Source organism: Chiloscyllium plagiosum, unplaced genomic scaffold (assembly GCF_037043375.1).
Source record: "Chiloscyllium plagiosum isolate Xiang-an unplaced genomic scaffold, Cpla_swu_hap1 HiC_scaffold_11, whole genome shotgun sequence".
NCBI classification, from domain to species: domain Eukaryota; kingdom Metazoa; phylum Chordata; class Chondrichthyes; order Orectolobiformes; family Hemiscylliidae; genus Chiloscyllium; species Chiloscyllium plagiosum.
In genome coordinates this window covers 18,873,859-18,895,796 of record NW_028270149.1, presented here as the reverse complement: position 1 = coordinate 18,895,796, position 21,938 = coordinate 18,873,859, and the positions used below count along the sequence as shown (strand labels likewise).

At 41.5% G+C, this 21,938-nt stretch overlaps 1 protein-coding gene across 1 annotated transcript; it reads left to right on the top strand.

Annotated features, from left to right (window-relative positions):
- Nucleotides 1-482: 482 nt before the first annotated feature.
- Nucleotides 483-21,736, top strand: nkrf (NFKB repressing factor). Its single transcript, XM_043705088.2, has 3 exons — nucleotides 483-917; nucleotides 12,647-12,768; nucleotides 18,416-21,736. Exons 1-3 carry the CDS (start codon nucleotides 709-711, stop codon nucleotides 20,362-20,364), a joined length of 2,280 nt encoding a protein of 759 aa, XP_043561023.1. The 5' UTR covers nucleotides 483-708; the 3' UTR covers nucleotides 20,365-21,736.
- Nucleotides 21,737-21,938: the final 202 nt, after the last annotated feature.

Genomic DNA, 21,938 nt, shown 5'->3' with positions numbered 1-21,938 from the left:
AAGAGTGAGTGAATCATTCCTGGTGTCCTGGCCATTATGCAGCCCTCATCACTCTCCTGAAGAGTAAAGGAGCCATCCTTGCCGTCCTCGGTAATTTTACATCCTTCATCCCTATTTTGCAGAAGAGTAGGCGAGTCGTTCCCGTTGTCCCTCACCACAACAGAGGAACATCTCTCTGTCTGTTTATCACACGAGAGCCTGCTACATGCGAATTGGTTTTGGGGGGGCTGGGGTGGAGGTGCGCGACCACACGGTGAGTGCCAGTGGGGTGAGGGTGTAGTGTGTGGCAGTGAGCGCTGCTGCTTGCGGGCTCTCGCTGGCTTTTGCTGCCTGTGTCGCTGTTGTCAAGGGCAGTGTTTGTGACAGCGGAGCGGATACATTGTGGCGGCTGGCGGTGGGGGATGGGGAGCAGTGTACCCCCCCCCCGCACCTCCACACTGCCAGCACTAGGGGCGCTGGCGGGCCGGCCTCCGCCAGTTGGGAGCGGGCGGCCGGGAGCTAAGGCAGCCGCAGCAATCGGGAGGAGGCGGTTAGCCGCTGTCACGGTTCAGACCGGGGCCTGGTCGCCGGCTGCTCGTCGACGGTGTGTTTGAAGCCGGGAGGGCGGCTCGATTGCTTTCCCCTCGCTGTGTGTGTGTGTGTGTGTGTGTGTGCGCGCGCCGGACGGGGCGCTGCTGACGCCGCCGCCGCCTGGGCCCGGTCTCTAAGATGGCGGCCGGCGTGGAGTCGCTGGCCGGCCCGAAGCTGCAGCTCACCGAGGCGGTGGAGCAGTACCGAGGCCTGTCGGAGAGCGACAAGCATTGGAGGATCCGCCGGCAGTTCATCCTTCGACACATCCAGAATTACCCGGGAAACAGGATGGAGCAGCTGCTCGCCCTCTCCATGGTCTGGACCAACCATGTCTTCCTGGGCTGTAGGTGAGTGAGAGGAGCAGGCCCCAGGCCCCGGGCCCCGACCTCCAGTCCACCCTTCACTCCGCACCACCAGGCTTTCACTATATAACCGACTACCGCCGCTCCTCCTCCTCCTCCTCAGACCCCTCGCTTTCCCTTGAACCCCCTCTTGTCCTTCCTCATTCCCTAACTCCCTCTGATTTATCCTCAGCTCTCTCATCTCATGATCCTTCTCTTCCCCATCCTCCCTCCCTCCAGATACCCCCAACTCCAAATCAATCATTGTTAATCCCCTCACTGTCCCTGACCTCCCCCAAAACCTACCCATTCCTCCCTACCTTGATTCCTCTCAACACTCTCCCACCTTCTTTTCCTCACCACCCCCCATCTTTCCTCTTTCCCTTACCACTCCCTGTCTTCCCTCATCACCCCACCATAAGAACTAGGAGCAGGAGCAAGCCATCCGGCCCTTGGAGCCTGCCCTGCCACTCAATAAGATCACAGCTAATCTTTTTGTGGACTCAGCTCCACTTAGCTGCATTTTTAACCGTATTCCTTTACTTTTCAAAAAAGTAACTACCTGAGCTTTATAAGTGGTTACTGAAATAGTGTCAACTACTTCCCTGGGCAAGGAATTCATTAGATTAACTATCCTCTGGGTGAAGAAGTTCCTTCTCAGTTCAGTTCTACACCTTCCTCTAATCTTGAGGCCATGCCCTCTTATCCTACTTTCACCTACCAGTGGAAACATCCTATCTATTTCTATTTTGTCAATTTCCTTCATAATTTTATGTTTTTAATGATTCTCCCCAATTCTCCTGAATATAATCCCAATCTACTCAGCCTCTCCTCATAAGACAACCCCTCAACTCTGGAATCAACCTCCTCTGCACCCCCTCCAGTGCCAGTACATCCTTCCCTAAGTAAGGAGGCCAAATCTGCACACACTACTCCAGTTGTGGCCTCACCAGCACCTTGTACAGCTCTAACATTACCTCTCTGCTTTTAAACTCAATACCCTTAGCAATGAAGGACGAAATTCCATTTGCCTTCCTAATTACTTGTTGTACCTGCAGACCACCCTTCTGAGATTCGTGCACAAGGACACCCAGATCCTCTGCACAGCAGCATCTGCAACTTTTTACCATTCAAGTAATAATCTATTTTGCTTTACTCCTACCAAAATGTATGACTTCACATTTACGAACATTGTATTCCATCTGTCCGACCTTTCCCCACTCACTCAGTGTTCCTCTGCAAAGTTTCACAGTCCTCTGCACACTTTGCTCTGCCACTCATATTGGTGTCAAAATTCGCCGATGACACTATACATGTGGTCCCCAACTCCAAATCATCTACAAAAATTGTAAATAATTGTGGTCCCAACACCGATCCTTTAGAGACACCACTAGTCACTGATTGCCAGCCAGAGTAGTACTCTTTGCTTCCTGTCAGTCAACAAATCCTCTATCCACGCTAATACTTTACCTCTAACACCATGCACCCACATCTTATGCAGCAGCCTCATGTGCAGCACCTTGTCAAAGGCCTTTTGGAAATCTAGATGTACCACATCCACTGGGTTCCCAATGTCCACCTTGCTTGAAATGTCTATCAGTGCAATTGTTTAATCCCTCCACCTTTTGAGTAATAGATTTGTGAAGCATGGCCTACCCTTCATGAACCCATGCTGCATTTGTACAATGGGACTATTTCTTTCGAAATGCCCTGCTATTTCTTCCTTGATAATAGACTGAAGCATCTTCTCCACTACAGAGGTTAAGCTCGTTGTTCTATAGTTCCCCATCTTTTGTCTACTTCCCTTTTTAAATAGTGGTATCACATTTGCTACTTTGCAATTTGCTGGGACTACCCCAGAGTCCAGCAACTTTTGGAAAATTACAGCCAGTACATCTGCTATTTCTCCCGCCATCTCTCTTAGTACCCTGGGATGCATTCCATCAGGGCCAGGAGACTTATCTATCCTTAGCTCCATGAGCTTACCCAACACAAGCTCTTCCGTAATAATAATAATTGTTTCCAGGTACTCATCTACCTTCGCTTCTTCATCACTGACTTGACCCATTATTAGTATCCTCCACTGTGAAGACCGATGCAAAGTATCTGTTCGGTGCCTCAGCTATTTCATTATATCCCATTACTAACTGCCCCGTCTCATCCTCTAAAGAACCAACATTTACTTGAGCCACTCTCCTTCGTTCTGTATATTTATAGAAATGTTTGCTATCTGTCTTTATATTCCATGCTAGTTTTCTTCCTCATACTCTATCTTACTTTTCTTTCTCGCTCTATTTGTGGCTTTCCGTTGACCACCTTCCCTTTTCTTTCCCTCATCATCCTACCACCTTTCCTCTTTCCTTTATTGTCCTCTGATCTCTTTTACCACACCTCTCTTCCTTCTCCCTCACATTGCCATCCTTGCCACAAGCCTCCCAGGTAAAATGTGCCAGGGCTGGGCAATGTCCTTTTCTTAAAAATCTTTGGCTGGGCTTTTTAATAGGAGTTCTGTTTACCCTGACACACTAAGGGATAGGTGGGCAAGCATACATCCCAGACTGGGATGCTGTTTCACTGGGTATGTTTTCAGTGTCTGTGTTACAGTTTATCTAAAGCCTGCTTTGACATTCTGCTATTATTGAAAGGTGGAGGGATTCAATAATTGCACTTATTTTGTTCAGAGGTAACTCTTGAGGAAAGTCGTTCTGTTCTGAAGTGAAAAAATTTGCAGAGTTAGTTACCAAATGTCTCATGCTGTAGTTAGAAAGGAAGAAATTTTGAATTGCTTCTTTGCTGTTGTATAACATTGTAATTTAGCTTTGAGGAAGTAATAGTTGTGTTTTCATATATGAAGGTGTTTTTTCAGAGTTGAATGGAATTGGTGTACCCGTTAACTGAGGGCGAGGTATTGGTTGCTAAGTAAATCGGTCTTAATTTGATAATAGACAGTGGGATTTATTGTCAGAGAGCTGATCTTTCCAAAAACATTGTCTGCTTTTTGTTTCGTTATGATTATTGGTTCCCAGTGTTTCTGGGTATGTGTTGTAGTTTCTAAATGGAAACTATAAAGTTGGAGGACTAAAGAATTATAATTCAAGAAAAATATTTACAATACAAAGCAACAATCTCATTAAACGTATACAAATCTTGCAAGGATCAGCAGGAAGGATCTTCATCCTGGCAGAGGGGTGTGGAAACTGGTTATACAGTCTCAGAATAAGGGACAGGCCATTTAGAACTAAGGTGAATTTCTTTACTTGGAGGATTTCCATGCACCAGAGGCTGTGGAGTCTCAGTTATTGAGTATGTTCAGAACTGGGATTGATCTACTTTCACATGTTAAAAACATTGAGAGATAGGATAATGCAGGAAAATGATGTTGAAGAGGAAGACTAGCCACGATCTTATTGACTGGTGGAGTGGGCTTAAAAGGTTGAAAGATCTATTACTCCTCATGTCCAGATATTATTTTAACTTGGGTGCCTCGAGCAAAACAAGACTAATTGATTGAGATTTTGTCCCCCTCAACTTGTATTCATGACCACATTTGATGTCACCCAAAGCAAACTATTCAGAAATTCACAGGATTAGTTTATGCTGCTCTATGTTGCACATGTCCCAAGTACAGTTGCGATGGTCTATGGTAGACACTATCTCCCTGGCCCTACACTCATCCCTGGAACATCTGGATAACAAGGACACCTACATCAGGCTCCTATATATTGACCTTATCTCAGCCTTCGACACTATAATTCCAACCAAACCCACCTCCAGACACAGATCTGGGACTCTGCTTCCCCCCTCTGCATTTGGATCCTTGATTTCCTGACCCACAGATTGCAATCTGTAAGGATAAGTGGCAACACCACCTCCTCAATAATCCTCAACACCAATTCCCTGCAAAGTTGTGTACTTGGATCCTTACTATACTCCTTATACACTCGCGACTGTGTGGTCAATCTCAGCTCTTATTCAATTTATAAATTTGCCGATGACATCACTGTAATGGGTCGAATCTTAAACAACGACGCAACAAAGTACAGGAAAGAGACAGCTTAGTGACATGGTATAAAGACAACAGTCTATGCCTCAGTGTCAGCAAAATGAAGGAACTACTCATCGACTTCAGGAAGTAGAATGTGGAAATGCGCCTCTGACTGCATCAATGGTGAGAGTTGGAGGTGGTCGAGTGTTTCCTAGGAGTAAATATCGCCAACAGTTTATCTTGGTTCATCCACAGCAACACTACAGTCAAGAAAGCATACCAATGCCTCTACTTCCTCAGAAGGCGAAGGAAATTCGGCATGTTCACAATGACTCTTAGCAATTTTTATAGATGCACCATAGAAAGCATCCTATGCGGATGCATCACAGCTTGATATAGCTACTGTTCTGCCCAAGACTGCAAGAAATTAGAGTTGTGAATGCTGCCCACCTATCGTAAAAACCAGCCTTCCTTCCATTGACTATTCACACTTCCTGCTGCCTTGGGAAAGCAACCAACATGATCAAAGAGCCCTCCTACCCTGATTATACTCTCTTCCATCCTCCATCAGGCAGAAGATTGAAAAGTTTGAAAAAGTATACCAACAGATTCAAGAGCGATTTCTTCTCTGCTGTTACCAGGTTTATGAATGGACCTCTCATACTAGAGTTAACCTTTCTCTGCATCTTTATTATTGTAACACGATATTCTGCATTCTGTTTTATTATCCTGATGTGCTTACGTCAGGTATGATTTGTCTGATTAGCAAACACAGCAATACTTTTCACTGCATCTTGGTACATGTGACAATAATAAATTATATCAAATCAGAGTATCTAAGTTAGCGAACCTACACTTAAGAACCAAGGGTTGGTTCCTGTCAAATGTGTGCAGCAATAGCTGAAGCCTGACTAATATCCAGTCAAGCCTATAGCATTGGTGAATTTGGTTTTAGCTAAAACCACCATGCTCAATACAACATTATTGGGCTGCTGGATTATTGAAAGCTGAATGGGAAGAATTCCATCGCTTAGGGACTAGTCTTTTGTTCTGGGTGCCATTAATCTTTATCCCGTGGAATTGTAGTCTTCTCCTGGCTGTTTTTCCATCTGTTTCTATTTGGTTCTACAATTTATTGTGTATTAGAAAGTTATATTTCATATTTAATACAGGATTTCTGGAGTCTTGTTGGTTGTGTTCAGTTTCTTTTTGCTGTGAGAAATGTGAATTGTTGGTCTTGTCCAGCAACAGTGTCCTGAAAAAAACTGTTGAATTACTTGATTCACTATTGGATAATGAGCCTGTCAGATGGTTAAATGGATTCTAGTTTTCCATCAACAGTCTTGTCATTTTGGAGTTATCTCAACCCCTAACGGACTCTCTGTTTATCTTGTACATTAAATCTTAAAACAAATATAGATTTCAGCCCTCAGTGGATGGACTTCACTTAGCTTTCAGGAGCTTTTCACAAATTTAAACATCTATTGTGGCTGCAATGTCTGTAGGGACCTCTTGGACTTGCTACTTAGAATAACAATTCAAGCTGGTTTTGTGCAAACAGCCTCACGTCCACATCCATATTTCCCATGAGAGCACATATCAACTTGTTTTGGGCATATTTCATAATTCCTTCATAATTTCTGGTTCAAACTCCTGGAACCCTAAACCAGATAGCAATCTTGTGGACTGAAGTGCTTCAAGATGAAGAGTCACCCTTAATTGTTTTTCCTCTGGGTTTTGCATTACTCTGACAGAGGTAGTTTGACTTAAAGACCAAAATCACGACTTTTCCTTTGTTATTCCAGGAACCTTTTAAAGCATTCAAAATGTATGGTGTGCCAACCTGAAGAACCATTAATATTGTTGGTAGTTTCAGCTCACCTGTATTCCTCCTGGGTGGGAACCGCCTATCACAGCTTTGAACCAATGGGTATCTTAGCATCAAACAAACTTGTTGTTAACTCCAAACTGATGGAGAAATTTCAGGTACTGTCACAAGGTGAAGTGGAGAATTGCAGTATGACAACCTTTAAAGAGTACTGTAGGGTTACCATCTGCACTTCCAACTAAACCTTTTGCTTGAGAATGCAGTGCAAAGCTCTCTTCTTTCTGAACAGGTTAATTTATTCTTCTGATTGTGCGGCACACAGCATTCGCTTTTCTAACTTCTGTACAGAAGGTTTCTTACCATGGCCTTCCAAACCAAATGCAGACTCGGCTGGTGCTCCCATGTTTTTTGTTTTGAGCCCTGCAGTCGCATGTTATTATCTCTACCCAGAGGAACCTTTTGAGCATGATTGACAGCATTTTTATGACAATAGGAAAACTCAGATTTTTTGCATTATTTATAAGTTGAAAGTAATATTCAATGTAAATTAAAAAGCAAGAGTATTTTTGATCACCTATGGAATAATTTAAATACTCATTGACTTTGGAGGATGTTATTGATGGAATAAGGATGGCATGTGATTAGGGAAAATAAAATGGAATAGTCAATTAAGTGCTTTTTGTTTTACATGCATTCTCCCTGTAATGTCTGAGCATTTCATCATTTGATGTTAAAGGGTGGAGCAACATTGGTGCTAAGAGCAGTGGGACCTGATGTCTTCCACATGGTGAATTTTTGGTTTTATATCTGTCCTGAGGTAATTGTAAAACAATTGAGCATCAGTTGTGACAACCTCCATGAAGACTGATAACTCTCAAAAAGAAGTTCAAACTTCAGTTAATAGCTGAAAGAATAACACCAGATTTCACATTTTAAAATGTTTACTGTAACAAAGTCCGAAAGCTTTATTGATTAAGTATTATACTCAAAGGTAACTACCTAAAGCCACAGAATGAAATAACCCTCTTCTTTTATCTTCAGCACAACTGAAAAACACATTTTGCACGATTCAGTATGTTGTTATTTAAGTATATGTTCAATTTTCCCAGAATCAGCCCAAGGTAATTTTTGTTTCAAATAAAAATATTGAAGTCATACTCAATACAAAGCATTAACTTGATTACCCTCTACACAGATGCTGCCAGACCTGCTGAGATCCTATGCACTTCCTTTTTTAATTTGGATTTCCAGCATTCCCAGTACATTGCTTTTATTTGAATGATTCTTAACTCCTAAGGTTACTTTTGTTCTTTTCCTTTCCCAGCCTATTAGCTTGTAATCCTAGAATTGACCTTCATGTTGAAAGAGTATTATCGAAGATCTTCCTGTCGTGGAAGCATGATGAGTCTTCCAGCTTCGATTCAAGTCCTTACAAATTTGATCTTTCAATCCAAGCGCAAGCTTCCCCTCCTGCTTTTGACAGTGAACCATTGAGGCTTTCAGCCTCGAACTGTTCTGTGTCTGTCTGTTTTGTTTCTCATGCGCACTTTCTCTGTCTATGCCCTCCTTGTTTCTCCTCCACCCAGACAACTGACTGTGTGATTCAGTGATATGTCTCAAAGGAAAGCATGTCAGCTGACATCACAATTGCTTCCTCAATAAAGGTCCCATCTAAAAGCACTTCGGTTTGTCTCCTAGCATAAATACTTTACATCCTCTTCTCAGGAGAAAGTGAGGACTGCAGGTGCTGGAGACCAGAGTTGAAAAATGTGGTGCTGGAAAAACACAGCAGGCCAGGCAGCATCCAAGGAGAAGGAGAATCGACGTTTCGGACATAAGCCCTTCTTCAGGGTTTTTGAAGAAGGGCTTATGCCCGAAACGTCGATTCTCCTGCTCCTCGGATGCTGCCTGGCCTGCTGTGTTTTTCCAGCACCACATTTTTCAACATCCTCTCCTCAGTAAAACAATCTAGATCCCCTTTAATCTGAAACAACCAAATCTCTCAGGCTTGCTGTCTGGCTGACCCCAGAACAGGTCACATGACTGTCTTCATTTTTCAAATTAAAAACACAATCCCAAGAGCTTATAATTCAGCAAAATTGCTCTGGGCTCCTTGCCTACTTTTCTGTATTCATAAAGTTAGTGTAGAGTTATTGCCAAGGAACTTGGGTGGGTAGATGTTAGAGCGCATAAAGATTTGGTATCCAGCAGAGGGGTGAGTTCTTCTGCTTTATTTTTAAAATGACATCCACGCATTCAAATGTGCTTTTCGTACTTTCAAAAATTTTATATTCACAATACTTTTTTGACTTTGGGGTTATGTATAAATTTTTAAAAGTGACACCATTGATCAAGTTTTAATCAAAACACTTTCAGTAACAAAAAAAATAGTTGATGCATTTTTTTTAGAATTAGAATTAGAATTCCTACAATATGGAAACTGGCCATTCGGCCCAACAAATCCGCACTGACCCTCTGAAGAGTAACCCACCCAGACCCATTTCCCTACATTTACCCCTGAGTAATGCACCTAATCTACACATCTCTGAATACTGTGGGCAATTTAGCATGGCCAGTTCACATAACCTGAACATCTTTGGGTTGCGGGAGGAAACCCATGCAGACACCAGGAGAATGTGCAAACTCCACACACAGTTGCCCGAATTGAACCTGGCACTGTGAGATAGCAGTACTAACCACTGAGCCACTGTGCTGCCCCAAACAAAGATTTGTTTTGATTTCGAATAAACATCTTGGCTTAGTCACTGTGGAAGATTGTGGATTCAAACCACTGTGGACTTGAACGCAGTACTGATACGTAAATACAGTGCTAAAGATGTAGCATATTCAGAACAGACTTGTGGACAAGGTATTAAGCCAAGCCCCTGTTAGTTTAAGTGCATATAAAAGATCATGTAGCACTATTTACAGGTGATCAGTGCTGACCTGGAAAGCATTCCTTTCTCTCTCAATTTAAAGCAGATATCTAGTTATCTGCTAATTTATTGTTTGTGCACTTTTACAGTACACTTGACAACTGCTTTGCTCACATAACAATAGTGAAACTGACCAGAAGTAATCTAGGATTTTCTGTGTATAGGCAATCTGTTAATCTATGGCTGTCTTTGTTTACTCCCATTTAGAAAGAATAGAAACAGTACTAACAAAATTACTATTATTCAGGAGGTTATAAAGAGGCATGTAGAAAATATCACTTCGTATGATTTTGGGAAAAGAAAATCATGATTGACTAGTTTACTGGATTTCTTTGAGGGAGCAAGTGGGACTAGATGAGGTTGGGATATCTTGTCAGCATGGACGAGTTGGATCAAAGGGCCTGTTTCCGTGCTGTACATCTCTATGACTCTAAGTGATATATAAAGGGAAACCAGTGGATGGCTGTACTTAGACTTTCAGAATGCACTCGACAAGAACTCGTGGTATAGGGTTTACGCGTCAGGACGTTTGGAGGATTGGTTAGCTAACAGAAAGCATGAATAACTTAATTGGCAAGATGTGACGAGTGGAATGCCACAGGAATTGGAACTATTTATAATTTATCTCAATGACTTAGATGAAAACCCTGAAGGTATGGTTGCTAAATTTGATGAAGGTAGTAGAATGAGTTGTGAAGAGGCTATAAGGGGTTTGCAAAGAGAAATACAGGTTGAGTGAGTAAACAAAAATTCAGCAAACGAAGTATATACTGTAGGAAAATGTGAATTTGTCCGCGTTGGCTGGCAGAAGGAAAAGCAGTTAATAATTTAAATGGAGAGAGATTGCAGAACCTAGATATGCAGAGAGATCTGGATGTCCTTATACCTGAATCATAAATTATTATTGAGGTACAGCAAATGATTAGGAAGGTAAATGGAATGTTGTTTATTGCAAGTAGAATGGAATATAAGAGATATTTTGCTGCAGTTCTGCAGGGCATTGGTGAAACTGCATCTGGAATACTGTGTACAGTTTGCATTTCTTTATTTAAGAAGGAATTTAAATTTGTTAGAAGCAGTTCAGAAAAGGTTTACTCAACTGATTTCTGGAATGAAGGGATTATCTTATGAGGAGAGGTTTGACAGCATGGGTCTGTGTCCTTTGGAGTTTACGACAATGAGAGAACTTGACAAGATGGATGCTGAAAGGATGTTTCCTCGGCACTAGAACCAGGTGCTACACGTTAAAAATACGCCTATTTAAGATTGAAGAGAATTTTTTTTCTTTGAAAGTTGAGCATCTTTGGAAATTGACTACAAAGGGCATTGGAGGGAAAAGCAGTCAATAATCATAAGGCAAAGGTAGATAGATGCTTAACTAAGAAGAGAGTCAAAGGTTATGGCGGTAGGACCACTGGCAGATCAGCTATGATCTTATTAAATAAATCGCTCATTCTTAACTTGCATTTTTATATCTAGGAAATGCAGCAGACAACTTTTATGTCCATGTCTTGCACAAACAGCAGTGATATTAGACCAAAGAACCAATTTTAGCAGACTTGGTTGAGGGATAAATATTGGCCAGGGCACCTGGGCAAACATATTGTTTCTCTTTGAAGTAATGTCAAGTGATCTACTCCAACCATTTGAAGGAAAGGACTTTGGTTTGGCATCTCATTGGAAGGAATTTAAAAGATGCTGTTTTGAAAGGTGTTACTTAGTCATAGGACCAAAAATATCTATTGATATGCATTTAAAAGTGTATGACACATGAATCAGTTATAAAACACTGGATTTATAATTTACTGCAATTGTAATTGTCCAGTAGATATTTGTGCATTTTTATTTGATGAGCTATTTCTTGGTGACTTTCATTGGAAAGCACGTATACTTTTCGTTAAATGAAGCATTTGAATTTGGTCTTTGTTTGGGCTGTTGATATCTCGCTTGAGACTCATGATTGAGATGTATAAGGTTATGAGGGGCATAGATAAGTAGATGAGAAGGAAGGTTCCCCCTTGGTGGAAGGATTGATGAACAGGAGGCATAGATTTAAGGCGAGGGGATGTGAGGAAGTATTTTTTCACCCAGAGGGTGGTGGGAATCCGGAACTCACTTGCCTGTAAGAGTGAGGAGAAAGTGAGGACTGCAGATGCTGTAGATCAGAGCTGATGATGTGTTGCTGGAAAAGCCTGTAAGGGTGACAAAGGCAGAACCCTCATAACGTTTAAGAAGTATTTAGATATGCACTAATGATGTTAAGGCATATCAGACTATTAGCCGAGTACTGGAAAGTGGGATTAGAGTAGTTAGATGCTTGTTTTTGACCAAGGCACGCTTGATGGGCTGAAGTGCATCTTCCTGTGCTGTAGACCTCTGTTTCACTCCTTTTCCCATAAAATCCCTACTTATGTGTCGATACTTAATGCATAACTCTAAGTTCCCCTAAGAAGGGGGTGATGAACTGCTACCTTGATAGTTCCTGTAGCAAACAGTGCAACTACAGGCGGGTAATAAATACTGACCAGCTAGTGATGCCCACAGCTCACAAGTGAATGAGAAAAAAGTACTCTCTAGCAGTGCTGTCAGGTGGGAAGTTTCTAGACTTTGATTAAGTCGTGATGATGCGCAGTCTGTGCAAGATCAGATGGTGTGTAACAAATCTTGGGTCTAGTAGGTGTTGGCAATATCATTTACTGAAACACAAAAACATTGGACAAGATTCCCTCTCAGCTACTAGGATGCGTTTGTCATGCTTTGGCAATTGTTCCTGGTGTGTTAATGTTAACTTGCATGTGTGGTGGGGAAAGAGTGGGCCAAAACAAAGAGAAAGAATGTACTGTTGACCATGATATATTGATACACCTTTTATGTTCTAAATTTACAATAATTTTGCTCTAATTTACCATGAAGTGTACTTATCAGATAAGAGGTGAAGATGGTAATGGTGAAGTTATGCAAATAAATTTTTTGTTTTTATTAAAAGATACAGCCCAGACCTTTTAGAGAGAGTCTTTCGAATGGCTGAAGGTATTGATGTTGGTGATATTGGATCATGCGAGTTGGTTCCTGGGAGCGCAACAAACAAAAGATCCAATTCTGACAATGGTAAGTGAAAAAGACTGTCCTATTATGTTGGTATTTATAATATGGAAATAGGCAATTCAGACTAAACAATTAGTGCTTATCTTCTGTTCAAGCAGTATAGTCCTATTCATGTATTTTATAATAACTCCCTATTTTCATAAGAGCATACAAACTCTGAACAATATTAGGCCATTCAGCCCCTGCTCTGCTGTTCCATAAGACCTTGGCTGATCTGATTGTAGCCTCTAATCTGTGTTCCCATCTTCCTCTGATAGCTTTGCATCCTTTGCTTATTGATCTACCTCCACCTTAAAAATATTCAAGGACTTTCCTTCCACAGCACCAGTCCTTAAAACTAATGAAATCTAGAGCCTCTTAACCCTTTTTCTCAAGAGCTGTTTAAGAAGGGCGGTAAAGACAAGCCAGGGAGCCTGACCTCAGTGGTGGGCAAGTTGTTGGAGGGAATCTTGAGGGACAGGATGTACATGTATTTGGAAAGGCAAGAACTGATTCGGGATAGTCAACATGGCTTTGTGCGTGGGAACTCATGCCTCACAAACTTGATTGAGTTTTTTGAAGAAGTAACAAAGAAGATTGATGAGGGCAGAGCAGTAGATGTGATCTTTTTGAACTTCAGTAAGGCGTTCAACAAGGTTCCCCATGGGAGACTGATTAGCAACGTTAGATCTTATGGAATACAGGGATAACTAGCCATTTGGATACAGAACTGGCTCAAAGGTAGAAGACAGAAGGTGGTGGTGGAGGATTGTTTTTCAGACTGGAGGCCTGTGACCAGTGGAGTCCCACAAGGATCGGTGTTGGGCCCTCTACTTTTCATCATTTACATAAATGATTTGGATGCGAGCATAATAGCTACAGTTAGTAAGTTTGCACATGACACCAAAATTGGAGATGTGGTGGACAGCGAAGAGGGTTACCTCAGATTACAATAGGATCTGGACCAGATGGGCCAATGGGCTGAGAAGTGACAGATGGAGTTTAATTCAGATAAATGCGAGGTGCTGCATTTTGGGAAAGCAAATCTTAGCAGGACTTATACACTTAATGGTAAGGTCCTAGGGAGTGTTGCTGAACAAAGAGACCTTGGAGTGCAGGTTCATAGCTCCTTGAAAGTGGACTCGCAGGTAGATAGGATAGTGAAGAAGGCGTTTGGTATGCTTTCCTTTATTGGTCAGAGTATTGAGTACAGGAGTTGGGAGGTCATGTTGCGGCTGTACAGGACATTGGTTAGGCCACTGTTGGAATATTGCTTGCAATTCTGGTCTCCTTCCTATCGGAAAGATGTTGTGAAACTTGAAAGGGTACAGAAAAGATTTACAAGGATATTGCCAGGGTTGGAGGATCTGAGCTACGGGGAGAGGCTGAACAGGCTGGGGCTGTTTTCCCTGGAGCGTCGGAGGCTGAGGGGTGACCTTATAGAAGTTTACAAAATTATGAGGGACATGGATCGGATAAATAGGCAAAGTCTTTTCCCTGGGGAGGGGGAGTCCAGAACTAGAGGGCATAGGTTTAGGGTGAGAGGGGAAAGATATAAAAGAGACCTAAGGGGCAACTTTTTCACGCAGAGGGTGGTACGTGTATGGAATGAGCTGCCAGAGGAAGTGGTGGAGGCTGGTACAATTGCAACATTTAAGAGGCATTTGGATGGGTATATGAATAGGAAGGGTTTGGAGGGATATGGGCCGGGTGCTGGCAGGTGGGACTAGATTGGGTTGGGATATCTGGTCGGCATGGACGGGTTGGACCGAAGGGTTTGTTTCCATGCTGTACATCTCTATGACTCTATATGTTCATAAGCTTTGTATTCTGACTAATTTCCCTTCAATGCTTTGTATCTGTCATTTGAGTAGGTTGCTGCAGACTGAATGTTCAGTGATTGCATGAAGCCCTTCTGAGTTTGTTAGATTACAAAACTAAATTGCACCAACAATTTCAATCTCTGAAGAGCAAAATTATTGAACCACCAAGGCACTTATTTCATGGAACAGCATTCACTGTAATCTTTACTGAATTTTTAGTTTCTGCCAAATTGTGGGCAGTATTGTTTCCTGGCCTGAAAATAATTATAGTTTCATGATTGGAAGACCGAAAGAGAGGGAGTTCTCCTCATTTTTTTCCACCACTTCCACCAGATAATCAGCATTTTGGATCCAGCAGTAGACCTAGGTTCTGTCCTTACTCCATTTATGACATTTGGTTATTTTGCCAGAATTGATTTTCTTCAATAACTGAATATGCTGCCTTTTGAAATTAATTTCCAACCAAAAATTCATTCTGAAGTGTGTTGTCTGCAATAATAATGCTCTCCTACATATTTAAGCAGAAACTGATGCACTTAATGGGAAATTTTCAATTTTCATCCGAGTGCATGCTTATCCATATGTGAACACTACAGAAACATATTTTGCCAGTTGATTTATTAGGTCTGTGTAGGAATTGCACACAGTCTTGAGTATTGAGGGAGATTAACATTATTCTCCAGTTGCTGATTTTGCTTATGATCAAGATCAAAGTTGTGACATCAATGCTTCGGTATCTATTCTGTAAACATCAGTCAGCTTTATTGCATTCATAAGTTCTGCTTCTCAGAAATTCCCACATCTAGAGTTACTAAAAGTGTTTGGCTTAGTGAATGCCAGATAGTTTAAATACTAATTTGAAAAATTGTAATATTCAAAAGTATGGGAAAGATCCTGCTGTGTACAACAGGAGTTGAGGTCTAATCCAGCATCTAGCTAAGTGCAGTTGCATGCTAAGTGGAAGAAATGTGCAGCAAGTAACTTTGCAGCGTTTCTTTAAGTTTAACAAATAGCAGTTTTAATGAGGGAAATATTAACTGAATGATAGAACTATTAAAGTGTTTATTCTAAGTCTCTGGGATTGATGCAGTGTTCCTAATAGACATATTATATAAGAGAGATCATAAGAGAGTAGGGATAGGCCATTCAGCTTTTGAATTAGTGGTGCTGGAAGAGCACAGCAATTCAGGCAGCATCCAAGGACAGGCAAAATCGACGTTTCGGGCAAAAGCCCTTCACCAGGAATAAAGGCAGAGAGCCTGAAGCGTGGAGAGATAAGCTAGAGGAGGGTGGGGGTGGGGAGAGAGTAGCATAGAGTACAATAGGTCAGTGGGGGAAGGGATGAAGGTGATAGGTCAGGGAGGAGAGGGTGGAGTGGATAGGTGGAAAAGGAGCTGGGCAGGTCGGACAAGATAAGGGGACAGTGTTGAGCTGGAGGTTAGAAACTAGGATGAGGTGGGGGAAGGGGAAATGAGGAAGCTGTTGAAGTCCACATTGATGCCCTGGGGTTGAAGTGTTCTGAGGTGGAAGATGAGGCGTTCTTCATCCATGCGTCTGGTGGTGAGGGAGCGGCTGTGGAGGAGGCCCAGCACCTCCATATCCTCGGCAGAGTGGGAGGGGGAGTTGAAATGTTGGGCCACGGGGCGGTTTGGTTGATTGGTGCGGGTGTCTCGGAGATGTTCCCTAAAGCGCTCTGCTAGGAGGCGCCCAGTCTCCCGTCCTGCCAATCAATGAGATCTTGCCTGATCTGCTCCAAGCCTCAACACCTCTTTTGTGCTATCTCCTTGTAGCTCTCACCTCCTCAATATTTTAAAATTCTACTTCCTCTTTAAATACTTTCACTAATATAGCCTCCACACATTTCTGGGCTTGAGAATTCTAGACATTCTGTACCCACTGAGAAAAGTAATTCCTTCTCATACTTTTAAATAAGTGTCCCTTTAATTTGTAACTATATCCCCAATTTGGGATTCTGCCACTAGTGGGAATGTAACATAGAAAATAGAAACAAGAGCAGGCCATTCGGCCCTTTGAGCCAGATCTGCTATTCAATACGATCATGGCTGATTATCCAACTCAGTGCCTCGTTCTGGATTTCTCACAAACCCTTTGATCCCAGAAGCTATATCTAGCACCTTCCTGAAAACATCCAATGTTTTGGCCTCCGCTGTTTTCAGTGGTAGGAAATTCCACAAGCTCACCACTCTGGGTGAAGAAATCTCTCTTCATCTCAGTCATAAATGGCCTACTGCAGATCCTTAGAATGTCACTTTGGTTCTGGGTTCTCTAAGTCATCAAGCATTTTCTTCCTGTTTGGTTCTGTTAGAATTTTATAGGTTTCTATGAGATCTTCATTCTTCTAAACCCCTGTGGATATAATCCTAAACAATCTAGTCTTTCTTCATACATCAGTCCTGCCATCTCAGAAATCGGTCTGGTAAATCTTCATTGCTCTCCCTCTGTAGCAGAACATCCTTCCTCTGACAAGGAGATCAAAACTGCATACAATACTCCAGGTATGGTCTCATCAAGGCCCTACACAATTACAGAAAGATATCCTTGCCCCTATACTCTAAACATTCTATCCTGTCAAGTCCCCTCAGAATCTTGTATGTTTCAATAAGGTTACATTACATTCTTCTAAAATCAACATGTTCTTGATAAATCAATTCCTTCATTTCCGGAATTAGCCTAATGAATCACTTTTGTACTGCCTCCAGTGCCAGCATATCTTTGATTAAAAATGGAGACGAACATTACGTGTACTTCCAATGTGGCTTTACCAACACCATACAGTCGTAACAAGACTCCCATTTTAAACTGCAAGCCTCTAGCAATAAAGTCCAAAATCGCATTTGTTTTATTTAATTGCTACACTGCATGCTAACATTTCTGTTTCATGCATAAAAAGAATCTGATCCCGTCTGTGATGCTCACTTTTGGAGTTTCTCTCTATTTAAGTTTTAGTTTGCTGTTGGATTCTTCCTGCCAAAGTGTTTGTCTCTCACTTTCCTACATTAAACTCCACCTGCCAAGTTTTTTGCCCAATCACTCAACCTATCTAAATTCTCTTGCAGTTTTCTTGTGTCCTTATCACAGCAGGCCTCCCCACCTATTTTTGTATCATCAGCAAATAATTACACATCACACTTTGCAACCCCCTTCCAAATCATTAATATAGATAGCAAATAACATGAGACCATACGACTGTTCCCTGTGTCTTTCAACTAGTTATTTCTTATCAAACTGAAAATTTCCCATTAATCCTGACTCTATCTCCTGCCCATTTGCCAATCCTCAATCTGTGCTTATACATTACCCCTAACACCATGAGCTCCTATTTTGTGCAGTACCTTTTTCTATGTGACACCTTCTTGAATGCCTTCTGCAAATACAATACAGCTGCAGATTCTCCTTTATCAACTCTGTTTGTTACATGCTCAAATGACTCTAGTAAATTTGTCGAACATAATTTCCATATCCTTCATCTCCATGTCACCTGGCATATCAGATCATTTAGGAGTCTTATTCCATAGTTACTCTCAAAACAAACTTATGCAATTTGACTGCAGAGAAAGGAGTCTGCACAGACAGACCCCAACAGGCATTGTCAAAATAGATATTTCCTTGACTCTAGCTTTTGTGTTCTGTTTGAAATGGTTTTAGCAATAATTGCATTAATACTAGCTGATGAGCAAAAGAGCAAGGAATATGTAGATGCATATATATTGCTGAAGTTTCCAGACTTAATTCTTTAGAAATAAAAGATATAACTTGTTGATGTGCAAGGCAGGCAATGTTTTGAAACTACAAACTAACACGCTCGCTATCTGTGTCCACCTTCTTAGGTGAAAATCCAACAGCAAAGCGGAAACCGCCTTTATTTCGCCCTCGGTTTCGTTTTGAGCCAGTTGCATTTGTTAGCAGCAGCACCAAGGAGGAGAATGAAGTGAAGAAAAAGCCAAGTCAATCAGACAAGCCACGAAGGTGGGCAGATTTAGATGAAGATAATTCAAATTGTTTGATTAGAATGGAGGAGAAATCGGTAAAAGCAGAGTCTCAATCCACCTCAAAAACAAGCAAATCTAGCAAAAGTTCAAATGGCCCACTGGATCCTGCCACTTCTCAGAATTCTAACACGTGTGATTATGACTCTTTGTGCAAAACCATCTTCACAGATGGAGAGCAAGCCAAAAGTGGAAACTGCGTTAATGGGATAAGCTGTTTAAGCACTTACATGTCTAAAATACAGCAGAATTATTCTGCTAAATATGAAGCTTATCATTCCAATCCATCAGATCTTTATCCAACAATGAGGGGACCGGATTTTTCCAAGACCCCAGTTGCCAATAAACAGGGCTACAAGGGCCTGGGTTTCACACAGACCAAACGGTCGAAAAGTAGAAAATCTTCTAAGAAGAATGCCAGCAAGTCAGTCCTTCCAGAACCTTTGTCAAGCAAGGAATCTCCATCTGGTGGCTTTTCTCCATCTGCAATAAAGAGCAGACAGACTTTCTTTAATATGCTTCAGATATCTGTGTCAAGAAAGCTTAGTTCTATTGGAGGTTTCAGTAACCAGCTAAACCACAGTGACGTGCTAAGCAGCTGTATTCAGACATGTAAAACAAATCCTCAGTATTTCTACGTATCGCTGAAGGAGATCCCTCCAGCTGATGTACCAAAAAATAAGAAAGTCTTGACAGATGGCTATGCCTGTGAGTTGAGATGTCAGGGTGTCTACTTGGCTACAGGTTATGCTGGCAGCAAAATTGGAGCTCGCGATAGGGCCTCTGAGCAAGCCTTAAAATTGTTCCTTAAAGATGTGGTGGTTGAGGTTGTGAAGCGCAAGTGTAAAAGTAATTGTATTGATGATTTAATATTATGTGAAAAAAACACCCCTCGAAATGACATTCCTCCTGCTCTCAAAAAACCAGATGAGAAAATCCCAAGCAAAGATACTAAAGATACAGCCAATAAAGGGAATGAAACAACTAAACAGAACAATCGGAATTCGAAGGATCTCAAAAAGAAGCACTGGATGGATTTTGTCATTTTGGAGACCGCAAAAAATGCTGTCTGCATTCTGAACAATTCAGCTCAATTTAACAGAATGACCGTGGATTACAAGTTTCACCTGACGCCCAGTCAGATCTGGCAATGTCGTGTTTTTGTTGAAGATCACTTTATTGCTGAGGCTTATGGAACCAAGAAGTTGGTGAAGCATACAGCGGCAGAAAAAGCTTTGACAATACTGAGGGAAACGCAACCTGTTGTAAAATCGAGCAAACCAGGAAACACCGATGCAGCCATCTCTCGAAGTGCAATTCTCGGAAGGTCGGCTGAGGAAGCTCTTAAACAAAAGATCACAGAGGACAACATTGGCAATCAGCTTTTACGGAAAATGGGGTGGAAAGGAGGTGGTTTGGGGAAAGAGGGTGAAGGTATTGCAGAGCCAATCATTGTAAAAGAACAGTTCAAGAGAGAGGGCCTGGGTTTAGAGATGAGCAAGAGTGGTTCTAAATTAAACAAGCGTGATATAGAAGATCTTATCAAAAACTATGCCCGCTCGGACAAGCAGGAAGAACTGACCTTTTCCAAAGAGCTAACCAACGATGAGCGAATGCAAATCCATCAAATGGCTGCAAAGTATGGCCTCAAGAGTAAATCCTATGGAAAAGGAAAGGAGCGTTATTTGGTTGTGAGCAGAAAGGTCCGTGTAGATGATATTATGAACCAGCTTGCACAAGAAGGACAAGTTGGCCGATTTGAACTGGTAGTGCCCGGTTCTTCAACTTGATGCAGAACTCTGCCCAATTTTTCATTTTTATTTATGTGCAGATTTCTTCCGAAGTGAGACTTTCCCCCTGTAATCTGAATTCAGTTAATGTAAATGGTTTCTCAATTGCAATAGAAGTTTATCTACACCTATTATTTACAGTTTTGAAATCGTCATCAGTGAGGTAGATGTTCAAAACAAGGCATCCAAAATGAACTGTCTCAGTATTTCTGCATCACCTTTTTCCTTGTATAAAGATAACTGTCTGTGTTATTTACAAAAAATGGTAATAAACTGCCACTGTTCAAATTACTAGTGAGCTAATAACTGTTTTGATGTGGTTCATCTCAGTTAGGAGCAAGTGATGAGATACATTAAAATTATGACAGTTAATCTTAAAAGTTAGTGTATATTTTTTAATCCCAGTATTTGTTTTTGATGGGGGGAGGGGTCTCTTGTTGTTCATGTTGCGCTAGGTTTTTGATTCTTATCACCATCTACACCACAGAGTGGAATAAAATGTAAGTCAAGACCTCAACTTGCTTCATCCTTTGTAGTCCCTAATCATTAATGTACTGGTGGAAACTGTTTGTAAAGAAATGATATTTTGGAACAGTTCTGTTTTGATAGCTCCACAGTGCAATATTTAAACTCTATAACTGTCCTTTTACAATAATTCTCCCACAACATCCTGTATTCGTCCTGTTTGATATGTCAAGCAGCATTCTTTCTCCTCTGCTCATCTTCTTGCTAGAATTTGGGTGTTGGGTGCCCAAGTACCTTGCTGAACTGATCATTCTTCATGCGAGCCCATGTAGTGGGTGACTGTACGCTCTTTGAATATAGTGGATTTTGGAGCCTGTCCAGTATGTCCTCGATTCATGTACATAACAAATGCACTTTCCAGCTGGGTTCCTGCACCCCCAACTCCTCCTTAACTCAGGATGCTAAGGCCAATTTTAGTGCCTTATTCTAGCCCTGAATGAGGATTTTTGGAACCTTGATTGTTTGTGGCCAGTAAGATGTACATGAACATCCCTAGATAGAAATTTCATTTTCTTTTGAGGACTACAGTGTGTGTTGAAGGATTAGATTCTGACCTCTTAGTCATAATGAGTTTCATTTAGTTCTGCACTAGGACACTCTGCTGAGATTATCACTATATGAGTAATGCTGGTGTGATGAAAATATCTCTTTCTCTTAATGCTCTGTCATCTGCCAGCTATGTCAAAGCAGCATTGAGCGATAAGGTGGACAGAATATTGGTCTACTTGCCAGCTGACATTTCCTTTGAGGGAACAACAAGGTTCTAGTTGGTGTATTTTTGGTGTATTAAATGGCAGTCCAGAATGTCCTTTTGTTTTAAATGGAATAAAATATTTTTTAAAATAAGCCTGTTACTGAAAAATTGTGGATTAAATTTGCATTGCTGCTATGTACCTGATAGTAACTGTTAGCCAATGTCTTTGTCTGTTTTCATATTGAATTAATCCAAAGAAGAAAGGACAAATGTTTTGTTTCCCATCAACTGAGCAGCACACAATGTGTGCACTTTGGAAATTTAAGAATATTTGGCTAAATTCAGACTGCTTTGA